Here is an 11,850-nt window from a genome sequence, read left to right on the forward strand (position 1 = left end):
AAGACATGGTCTTTCTTCTGCCTCATGATCCTCTCTTCCTCCTGGACGATCCTTGCGGTCATCTCAGAGAGTTGCCATTTCCTTTAAAGAGTTATAGTTGACCTTAAATTGTTCAAACTCTTCAGGAAGAGACTCAAGAATAATTATGACAAGAAGGGCTTCACTTAAAGAACACTCCAAAGCCTTAAGCTTGGTGAAAGCATTTACCACCCTCAATATGTGCTGCCTAACATTTCCGTCAATAGTGCATTTCTGAAGAAGCTTAGCAAAAAGCTCATGAGCATACACTTTATCGGAGCCTTTAAATTGCTCCTCCATTTCAGTGAGGAAATCTTTAGCAGTATCTTTCTTAGGAAGTGCTTCAAAAATGTCCGGCGATATTGTCGCTTTCATGATGAGAAGCGCAATATGGTTGGACTTATTCCACTTTTCCATCTTAACATCATACTCCTTCTTGAGTTCTGCATACCCTGTGACACCTGCCACAGGTGCCACAGGTTTTTCTTCCCTCAAGGCATAGTCAAATTCATTACAACCCAAACATAATTCGACTTGGGACTTCCAACGAGGGAAGTTACTCCCCGTAAGTGGTTCGATCGTGTCGGACCGGAATGGAGCGGAAGCTGAAATCATCATAAAAGTTCATAAGTAAAGTTGCATGATTATAAATTTACGTTGGTAAATAAACAAGCATGCCAAGTATTTAATTTCAACTCCATGTCAAAACACCGTTGGGCAGAAAAAACATGGAATTAAAATATCATAGGGGATGACTCATAATAATAAAACAACGTTGGTCCGAATTAAAATTAGAGTCATTTCATTCTCAATTTAAACATCAACATAAAAAAAATTATCATTATTTTGATGTCTAAAAAAAAGGTTCATCATCCAAAAAACACATAATAAATCCTGAATAAAAAATCTCGTTGGTTCAATTTTACCCAGAATAATAATGTGTTTCTTACATTTTTACGCATTTTCTGGTTTAAACAGTGCAAATCATAATATTTATTAACTTAAACGCACTGGAAAAATAGAAAATCGCGACAGTAATTTTGGCCCGAAATACCCCACAGCTACGCGTAAATCGGTCCAGCCCAGCAGCAAATCGTAAAGAGAAAAAAAACGCGCTGGGCTAAGGCAACCTGGGCCGAAGCCCGTGACCGAAAATGGCCCATTAATGCCCAAAGGCCCGAGCCGGTGCTCCGCGTCGCTGAGAGCCGCTCGATCGAATCGGACGGCCGACGCGGCTAGGAGCCCGAACAAAAGTGCCGACCGGCCTAACCCTAGTCATTTTCTCCCCCCTCCCCCGCATTTCTCGCTCGCGAAGAGAGCGGCGGTACCACGGCTGCTCGAGGCGCGCCGGCCATGGCGGCGCGGCGGCTGCGCTCGCCGGAGGAGCGTGCAGCAGGATGAATCTCGCGCGCTCCCCCGTCGAGCGTTGCCCCGGCGTCCATGCACATGGCGCATCAAGGAGGGAGGAGGGACACCGGCCACCGCGGCATGAGGAGCGACAGCGACTTGCTCGGCGTCGGCCAAGACAAGGGCGCGTCCATTCGAGCGGAAGCGGCGGCGGCTCAACTGCGTCCCACGCGTCGTCCCGAGGACGGCGCGTCGTGGCGTCTTCGCCCTCGCGCAACGGTGGGCGCTGCGCGGGCCCCGAAGGGAAGAGGCGAGTACGCGGCGCGTTAGGTGAGGATTCTCCTCATTCTTTTCAAATTCGTGTACATCAGTGCTTGATTTTGGGTGTAAACAGTCCTAATTTCAGAATTAGGGTTCTTTGGAATTGGGGATAAATTCTAGGGTTCTTCAACATGGGGGGTTTGCTACTGTTGATCCCTCTGCCTTCTAATTTGCTTATCAAAAACCGGAATCAGTACTTAAACATGATTGATTCTAATTAACCGTGACATAACCATGAGCATTAATCTTTAACATGGGTTAATTAAAAGGAACTGACATTAACAGTAATGATCCGAAGCAAAAATAGGATATCACATAATTATTTGCAGACGGCAATGGGCATGAACGTCAAACAGTAGCATGATCATAGGGCTAAAACTTTCAATCTTGATCATAAAAAAACCCTAAACCTGACTTGATCTAAACTTCATATTGATCTACAGATCAATAATATAGGGACCTATTGCAATCATAACGTGGCGACTGATACCATTGTTAGAGTAATTATGCATCTCTGGGATGCCATTAGCAGGAACAGATTGCATCTAGATCACCTAAAAACATGAATAGAGAAGGGTTTAGAGGATCATTACGTGTCACGGCAGTGGACATGATCGCCTGCTTGGTGCAGGCTTGATGCAGGGGTGATGTAGTCGAGGTAGAAGTCCTCCTCAACTTCCTGATGCCCTCAGGACGCCACCGGCACTGCCCGGGGACGGCAGCGGCGGCTGGAGTAGGTCTTCCCGTCGCTGCAGCGCTCCCCCTGATCGGATGGGGTGAGAGAATATCGGGAGGGGAGTGAAACCGTACGTGAATTGTGATCGCGCAGGCTGCCAACCCTCTCCCGTTCCGTTTTATGTAGCGCTGGCGACAGGGGACCTAAACCATCAGTTGGTTTGGGTGCCCCCGATCAGGGCGCCTTAGTTGGGATAAACCTCACGTATGTTGGTGCGTGGGGCCTTTTCATTAACGTTATCTTTTCCTTTTTTCTGTTAAACTAATAGATCTAACTGGCCTGTTTAAGCCGTCAGATCAAAACCAACATTAAATACATTGGAGGTGCCTCAACTTGTCATGCGCAGTCAGTTTAGTGTCTAAAGTTGCAAAATACACAAAACTGGTGTTTGAACTTGTCCAGCCATGCAAATATGGTGCCTCCATACGTACCTGGACGTACATCCAGCCCGTGTGTCATGCTAGCATGGCAGTGGCCCACCTGTCATTGGCTGAGAGTTAGGAAGGGCTGGATGGCACACGCGCTGAGGATTTTTTTATAGAAACCCCGCTCATATTTTATTTAATCAGATAGGAAAACCGCACACAAATTAAAAAAAGAAAATCACATGAGTATTTTTTTTATAGAAAACCCCTTCATATTACATGCACGGAGTGAACGTTCACCGTGCCATACTCTGCACAGTAGATATTGACGAATTCGAACTCGATCTATATACTGCAATGCTATGCAAAAAATAACTTTGGAGCACGAACACTTTGTGTCCTTTTTTTCGAAGTTCAAAGAAACGGATTTTTATAGCTAAAAAAATTCTAAGTATTTTGCACATGCACACATAGAAGTGTAATATATCCGTGTGAATTTCCATCAAAATCTATGTTTGTGTGTGGGAGATAGAAAAAAAAAGCAAATACATGCAAAAATCAGCTTGTTTTTCTGGCAGGATTTTTGTCTTTTTTTGCAGGGCATAATACAACATAATTTCGAACGAAATTTCAAAGTCACTTAGAGCACATGCATACGTTTTTTGTGTGAAAACTATTAATTCTTTTTGAAACTTTTTCGTGCCATTTTTTAGCCTTTCAAAACAAGCATGCTCAATGGCCACCATGCTCCAAAAACCGCTTTGATTGCTATGTACCTCATCAAGTGATTTTTATTTATATATAGTGCTTCTATGGACTCGCACAAGTTTTGTTTTTATTTTTTCATGTAATTTATTTTTATTTTTCATATTTTTTACCATTAAAAAAAGAAATGTAGGAAAAAAATTACAACTTCATAAACTTAAAGAAAGTGATAGTGCACTTAAAAATGTTCAACATGTTTTCAGAAAATGTTTCACATGTATTAAAATTAGAACGTATTTTTGAAAATATGTTCTTCTAGTAATAAAAAAATGTTAATGTGTATTTTGAAAAAAGTTCAAAAAAATTATTCTGTAACATTTTGATAATTGTATTAAAAAGTTCAACATAGTAGTTTTTAATGCATGTTGAATAGTTTCCAAAATACAGCTTTGTCAACTTGTTAATAATTGGGTATTTTTGAAATACAATGAAGATGCTTGTTATCCAGAATGAACATACATAAATTTACACAATAATTTCTAATATAGTTTGAACTATTTCAATCCCCATAATTTTTTGAAAAAGTTCATGTTTGCCTCTTCAAAGTACGCAATAATGAAAATAGAAAAAAAATCAAATAAGAAATAAGTTCATATTGTACTTATTATATGGAAAGTTTACGTGCCATGAAACTAAACAGGAACTTGGAAAAAAAATAAACCCATAGATAACGCATTAGGAAAACTGCAAAGCAATATGTGGAAACTGTCTATTTCTATGGACAGTTTGAGCTGTATTTGACCAGGAACTGCTTGGTTCGAAACCCCTTCAATTTGATTTTTTTTCATGTTATTTCTCATTAGCATACACTTTATTTCAAATCTTTCCTATGTGATTAAAAAAATACAAGTGGGTTTCTGTATAAAGAAAATCTCATGCGCACAACACCCATCACTTTCGCGCTCTCATCCACACAGGTGCGCCTCCGCCATGCTGGCACACCACGTGTGCTGGACTACGTTAGAATACGAAAGGAGGCACCGTATTTGCATGGCCGAACAAGTTCGAGCACCAGGTTTGTATATTTTACAACTTTGGGCACCAAACTGACCGTGCAAGACAAGTTGAGGCACCTACAGTGTATTTAACTCTAAGATTAAGTTAATGCTTTGTTGATCAAATAGTAATTTGATTCCTATTAGTATTTATGGAAATTAATAATCACGATTGGATTGGATGGAGTATCTATCTAGTACTAGGATTAAATTAATAGAACGAAAGGATGTGCATGACTAATCAATTAACACTTACAGTAAAAGCATGGCTAATCGTATAATCAATAGCTGACTATATGGAGTTGCCATGTCATATATAGCCATTCTAATAGGCCATTCATATAATTGTTAGATACTCCCTCCGCCCGAAAAACCTTGTCTCAAGCTTGTTCCTTGGTGTTAGATACATTCATTTGAGGGACAAACTTTTTCTGATGGAGTATATTGCATGCTATGTCATTAATATGTTTTTTTAAACGAAGCAAAAGGTTTGCCATTTTTATTGATTAAGAAGAAGAGATTGCACGATTAATTAGAGGAAAGACGAGCGAAAACCCCGATACAACCCCCCGGGGCGCACGCAGACGACCTGACCACAAACATATGCCAAACAGTTGACCGGACCATCGAGGACATGGCAGGTCCGATTTTGCTGAAATGTCATTCACAAAGGATATTGAAGCCCGTTCTGCAGCTGGCTATAATCCTACGACTTGCTTCTCTCATCTCTTAACTAAGAAAAAAAATCTGACGTGACATCTCTTATAATCCGCCTACATAACTCAATTGTACTTGCTCTAATTGGACGGATGGAGTATATAGCAAGTTTGATTTAACAAATGATTCTTTCTTGATTGATTAATCAGTGAATAGATTGTTTTCTGAATCGTTGCTTCAATGGTCGTGCAAGATTAATTAATCGCAGTGAGGTCCGTGGACTGTGCGAGGCCCTGGACGAGAAAGAGTCAGAGCTGGTGCCGTCAACGTCGACGCTGTGACTTTGTAGTCTACGGCGAGGCTAGGACAAGACGTTGAAAGCAGAGATCTACTCCCTCCGTTCGGAATTACTTGTCTCCGAAATGGATGTATCTAGAACTAGAATACATCTAGATACATCCATTTTCGCGACAAGTAATTCCGAACGGAGGGAGTAGGAGGGAAGCGATGATATGATCCGAGGAAAAAGGTGAACATGAGAGAAAACGGATGAAAAATATGACCATTCAAACGTCTGTTTCTAATGCAACGGCTCGCGAAATCAACTGTCCTGAAATTGTTTTTTACTCGACTTGTCAATAGTCGGCCCCTTCATTAATTAGCACTCACATTCAAGGAGCACAGCCTCGTGGATTGGGTGCATCCCTACTACCATCTCGGTTGTTCCTGGTTTTGAAATATAATCGTATTTTTGGCATTCTGCAGCTTGTGTTCCACTATACGAGAGCCAAAACCCATCCATCCATCCATGTGCCACGAGAAGATCCATCCGTTGAAGACTGCGGGGTGCAGATCAGCATCAACCAATTTGAGCCCGCGTTTCTCCCAAAGAAAAGAACTGAGGCTTTGCTATCCTTCAATACTCACGCCTCTGCTCAGCACTCTGTCGGTTGCCAGACTCGCCTCTTCTCAGCTCAATTTCTCGTTTGAGTGCAGAACAGCAAAAGAACAGACAAAATTAGGATTTTCTCCAATGCTGCCCTGATGTGTTCATGTCTTGATGACATTATGTATCCCAACAGAAAAAAAAAACAAGGAAAGGAAAAACCAGCAGGTCAAGCCGATCCAAAACATAAGACACCGGACGCGACCATGAATCAAGTGTCGAATTAACCATGGGTTGTAAACTTCAAATTACACCCCTTCCAGAAAAAAAAACTTTGAAGCACACCATCACACGTGTCTAATTAAGGCAACGGCAAAAATCTAACATAATGTTGCTCGTTGGAGACAAATCTATGGACCTGCACGACGGGGCCTCAAAAAGCAGAAGCATCCGTGGGTCTTCCCTTCCGGAATCATGTCTCCGCCGTGTGTTGTGTCAAGAGCATCCAGGAGTTGCACAACGTCCAACATGTCGGGCCGCTTCTCAGGGTCAGCCTGCCAGCACTTCTTCATGATGTTCGCCAACGGGGCCGGGCAGCAGCGTGGGATCTTTGGCCGCAGATTCTGTGCACACAACATAAAAGGTAAAATTGTAAGCTTAAAAAGTATTGTTGCACAGGCTTATTTAACATGCATGCTTGTCCATGCAACGAATTTTGGGAGAAACAATGATGGAGGGATCTGACGGTTGAAACAAACCTTATGAACAATATCAGAGGAGGCTTCTCCAAAGCTCTTGTTTGGGTAGTACGGCATGTCACAGCAATAGATCGCCCACAAGCATATCCCAAAGCTGTAAACATCACACTTTCTGTTGTATGGCTTGCCAATAATAACCTGTAAATGCAAAGAAGATTGTTTTTAAGAAATGCAAGAATTGAGCACCAAAATCCTAGAGCGATTGGTTGGCAGCGAGTAATACCTCCGGAGCCATGTAACCGGGCGTGCCTGTCATGCCTGTCATCTCTCCTGGATTCTTAGCTTGCACGCGCGCGACCCCAAAGTCGGCAATCTTAAGGGTCCCCTTTGCGTCAAGCAGCATATTTTCTGCTTTGACATCCCGATGCACGATATCTTTCGAGTGTAGATAGGCCAGTCTGTAAAAGGAATACATGAGATTATTCGTTAACCTCAGATTCAGATTGGAAAATAAGTGAAAGTGCTTTGCTTACCCTCTAGCCAAATCCAATGCGAGCTCAACCACCTCTTCATATGTAAGCTTATTGTCCCTGTTTGCATATAGATGTTGTCTCAGTGTTCCTCCACTGAGATATTCGACGACGACACAACATGCACTCTCTGGAAAATCAGGGGGTGCACTACACTCCCCGCTCTGAGGTGGAATACTAAGGTCAATGGTACCCATTGATGCACCAATGAACTGCAAGGAAGAAAACATTAGACTTTTAGAATGTACCACACAAAGAAAGCCTCGCTCTAAAGAAGACAGTTGTGTAGTGCCCACTATTGTTAGTCCTGAGCAAGCAAAAAGAACAAATATTGCTACTACCCCCAAAAAAACTACATTGAACATTCCTAATATAGGATGCAAATGTCTTCACGGGGAGCAAAAATATTCACCTTTGTGACATTTGGGTGGTCGAGGTCCTTCCAGACAACAACCTCCTTCCTCAGTGCTTCGCGCTGAATAGCAATTTCAGTCTCTGGCATAAGTCCATCGTCTCCCCAATCCAATAGTTTGGCTTCATACACGCATGGGGAAAAAAAGTATTAACTATAATCCCTGGGAAGAGCAGGGGCTCGCCGCATTCTAATGTTTTGGCAGCTGGCTAAAGTATCACAATAAAACTTGCAGTATACTACTCCCTCTATCCCAAAATATAAGAACGTTTTTTACACTAGCATAGTATAAAAAACGTTCTTATATTTTGAAACGGAGGGAGTAGTACAATTGAACTTGATGGTATGCCACGAAATGTCTATAAGAGTTAAGCATATAGTAATGGTTTATTATGTAACGGCCTAACATGTTTAATTATTAGGATATGTAAACAGAACACTTGACCAGCTGACTGAGAAACAAAAGTTGAAATAACAATTTTTTTCAATTTTAATTTTACATTATTCGAGCAGGCCGCTAGATAGAGACACATTAACGAATCCAAAGACCAACAATGATGATGTATCAATGGCGAGATTTTTTTTTTTTAAAAGAATCTGGCGGTGGGAATACAAGAAAAATAGAAAATACGTCATCTAAACTAGAGTTCATAGATGGGAAATATGCATATGTAGTGCATGATAGTAATCCAAAATATACTGATGATGGTAAGCATGGCGCATAGAACATAATCCATCCTGATTCTCAAAAAAGAAACGAAAAAAGAATCCATCCGATTTGGCTAGCTGCTATTTGATTTTAATATAGCATAGAACAAAACACATCAAGTAATTCACGACTGTTGGATTTCATGATTTTGCAAGACAAAACACGAAAAGTTGATCTAAGATAGATCCCATCACCTTATAGCAAAACGAACGAGACTAGCTAGTGCCTCGATCTTAAACCCTAAACCCAATCTACCCGCAGAAAAAACAAACAATCAAACCCTAAACCCGAGCCTAAACCAACGCTTGTTTCATAGTTTTATTATGCATGCACGGACATTAAAACGGCGTCGGAGGAGCGTCGATAGACAAAATCGCAGTAGTTCATACCTAGGACGTCCTTGCCGTCGTAGGTGGCGCGGTACACAGAGCCGAAGGTCCCAGGCGCTATCCGGTGGTGGACCTCCAGCTTCGCGAGGTCGATCTCCCAGGGCGCCATGGGCTGATCCTTGTCCTTGTGGCGCTGCTTCTCAAGAGCCAGAGTCTTGGCGATGGACTCCCTCTGCTTCTCGACGTCTAGGTTCTCGAGGTCGATCATGTCGGCCCGGGTGTACGTCTCCTCCTTGCCGCCGCCGCCGAGAAACCCCGAGCGCACCGCCACGGTTTTCTCCTTCTCATCTACCTTCATCACGTAGGCGGCATCGAGGGTTCCAGTTTTCTCCTTCTCGTCCATCTTCATCACGTCGGCGGTATCGACTGTTCCCGACACCTCTCCCTCCGCCGCCATCGAGGTCGGGGTTTTAGGTCTAGCCGCTAGGCGCCTAGCTCGCTGCAGGTCGAGGTTGCCGAGGAGATCGATAACGACTTGCGAGATTTTTAAGTTCGGAAGTATATTCCACGTCCACGTAACAACATGCCGCTATATATAACGCGTGGGATCAAGAGTCCCGCCCGATCCTTTGAAAAAACATAAGAGCCCCGCCCGATAATGCAGGCTTTTTTTGGACGGGTAGTTTGTTTTATAGGAGATCAATGCACATACGACTACGACTCGAGTGTCCGTACGACTTGTTCTGTATAGATATATATATCTCCAACACCGACTCTCAAACCGTCCCAATCATCCGGATTGCACGGTTCAAACATGTTTTGCCATCCAATATGGTTCTACATCGATCCGCAGGCTGGTCTGGAAACGTTTTTTCCTCGCAAACCGGGGACAAAGTGAGGGAGGGGGCTTTGCGAGCGTCTGGACCGCTGCCACGCCTGCGCCTTGACTAACCTGGCCCACCCTAAACCCTCCTCCCTCACCCACGTGCTTCCCGTCTGGCGCCAACTGCCCACGTTTATGCTGATGTAGAGCGGCCTCTCCGCATTGACACCGGCTCACAGCGGACGCGACCTCTCACTGGCGCCGGCATTGAAGCAACACGACAGCCGAGAACGCCGCCCCCGCCGCATCCCCAGTGTTCACACCTGTTCAATGCCCGATAGACGTTTACTGTACGAGACATGACGGATATCTACCACGCCTGTTCAATGCTCGTCCGTTCATATGCCACCATTAAGCAGGCTCGTTGGCCGAGGAGGCAACTCCAGCGTCGCGCATTGACGCACCAGATGCTTGGCCTCATCGGAATCCACTATGTAAAGGGGGCTACACCCGGTTAAACTCCACATCACAACACATCCACTCCACATCCTCCGTCCTTGCATCACATCCACCATGACCGCAAGCACTAGCGCTATGTGTAAAATCAGGAGGTAGCCGCCCTTGCAACCGCTTAGCAAACCCGCCGTCGCCCTGCGGATCGAGCACGGCATGCCGACCAACTCGCCTGAGGTCTCCGACGACGATGACCTTACGATGGAAACGGGCTCCGACGACGACATCGCGCTGGACACCGCCCCTATGCATGCAGGCTTGACCATGGAGCTGGTGCAGGCGCACTTCGACGTGGCCATGGCGGAGGAGGAGTCGCCGTAGGTTGGTGTTCCAACAGATGCAGAAGGAGCAGCGGTACACCATGTTCCTCCTTGAGCTGCACTGGCTGGCGGAGGGCCAAATCTACGACGAGGGCACAAGCGAGGAGGACGTGGCCGCCATGACCACGACGAACCCAAACTTCGCTGCGGAGCAGCGAGCGCTCTACGAGGTTGCGCGTGCTCAAGGCGCCGCTCGCAAACGCAAAGGCGGCGCAGCCGGACGATGATGCGGCTGCACACGCGTTGGCGAGCAGGTGGTCGAGGACGAGAAGTCGAGGACCTCTCTAGCTGCGCGCCTTACACACCGCCGTCCAACTTTCGAGGGCGCATGTGGTAGGTGGACAGTGACGGACTGTCCACATCCATCATCGACCTCACGTTCACCAGCACCGGTCACGTACAAGTCAGAGACTCCTCCCGAGGATGAGTAGGGCATGAGAGGCGCCAGCGCATTGTGTCCCAAGTGGGCTGGTCAGTCTCCCATGTTCTACTCTTCCCGCTAGAAGTGGAGACTCCACCTTGTCTTGAAACCCGCCGCCGCTCATGAAGACGGCAGATGAAGGACGTGGTTGCCGGTGCGAAATACAAAGGAAGTGGACGATGGGCGCCGCCATATGATAGGTTTAGGTCCGGCCACCTTTCTTAATGAAGAATGTCCGAATTGTAAGGAATGTAGTATGGTTTATATGAAAATCAGCCGTTTTGCATGAATTTCGTCCGATCTGTTGAGATATGGTTTGAAGTTTATGCGGGTAGCGTTGAATGGACGGCTCCCACATCCGTGTCCACGGACTCTCTCCTTATTTCTTGACTCACGGATACACAATTCTATTCGAATTAGTACTTGAGCCCACCTCGTCGAACTAAAATTCCTCGCTTGTGCTCCAATGTCTCCTCCCCATATGGCCATATCTCGTAGTTAGGGCTATGCAACATTTTTCTCCTTTTCATCGAATTGAGGAACTAGAATCCGATCAGGGACCTCTTATTCATCGACCTGCGCGGCGGAAAACGCGCACACCTCCCTCGAGCGCATGCTTTCAGGCTGGTCCACGTGCAGGTACCCCTGTTTATTTATTTATTTTTTGTCTGTTTTTTTTTCATTACAAAATGTTCAGGATTTCAATCAAAAACTAAATTTCCAAATATTCATGAATTAAGAAATATTATTGAATTCAGAAAATGTTTGTGAGATCAAAAAATGTTCTTGAATTCAATATTTTTTTGTGTTTTTGAAAAAATGTTTGTGAATCAAAAAATGTTCTTAAATTCAAAAAATGTTCATCAGCTTAAAAAAATCTCCTGAATTCATTTTTTTCTCTCATCAGTTTCAAAATTCATGAATTTCAAATGATTTTCGTGAATTGGTAAAAAATGTTCATGATTTTGAAAAATGCTCATGACTTGTAAAAAAATTGAAAATTCA

General features: G+C 44.2%; 1 protein-coding gene across 1 annotated transcript; it reads right to left on the reverse strand.

The window, feature by feature from the left end:
* Window positions 1-6,305: 6,305 nt before the first annotated feature.
* Window positions 6,306-9,401, reverse strand: LOC123041619 (serine/threonine-protein kinase STY13-like). Its single transcript, XM_044464207.1, has 6 exons — window positions 8,829-9,401; window positions 7,731-7,852; window positions 7,322-7,530; window positions 7,072-7,246; window positions 6,849-6,986; window positions 6,306-6,713 (listed from the first exon to the last, which is right to left on the reverse strand). Exons 1-6 carry the CDS (start codon window positions 9,223-9,225, stop codon window positions 6,501-6,503), a joined length of 1,254 nt encoding a protein of 417 aa, XP_044320142.1. The 5' UTR covers window positions 9,226-9,401; the 3' UTR covers window positions 6,306-6,500.
* Window positions 9,402-11,850: the final 2,449 nt, after the last annotated feature.

Source organism: Triticum aestivum, chromosome 2B, assembly GCF_018294505.1.
Source record: "Triticum aestivum cultivar Chinese Spring chromosome 2B, IWGSC CS RefSeq v2.1, whole genome shotgun sequence".
In the NCBI taxonomy this organism is placed as follows: domain Eukaryota; kingdom Viridiplantae; phylum Streptophyta; class Magnoliopsida; order Poales; family Poaceae; genus Triticum; species Triticum aestivum.

Coding starts and splice junctions, on each gene's coding strand:
- LOC123041619 (XM_044464207.1), bottom strand. CDS start 9,225: ATGGCGGCGGAGGGAGAGGTGTCGGGAACAGTCGATACCGCCGACGTG. Junction 7,531..7,730: donor ACCACCCAAATGTCACAAAG/GTGAATATTTTT, acceptor TCTTCCTTGCAG/TTCATTGGTGCATCAATGGG. Junction 6,987..7,071: donor CCGGTTACATGGCTCCGGAG/GTATTACTCGCT, acceptor TTGCATTTACAG/GTTATTATTGGCAAGCCATA.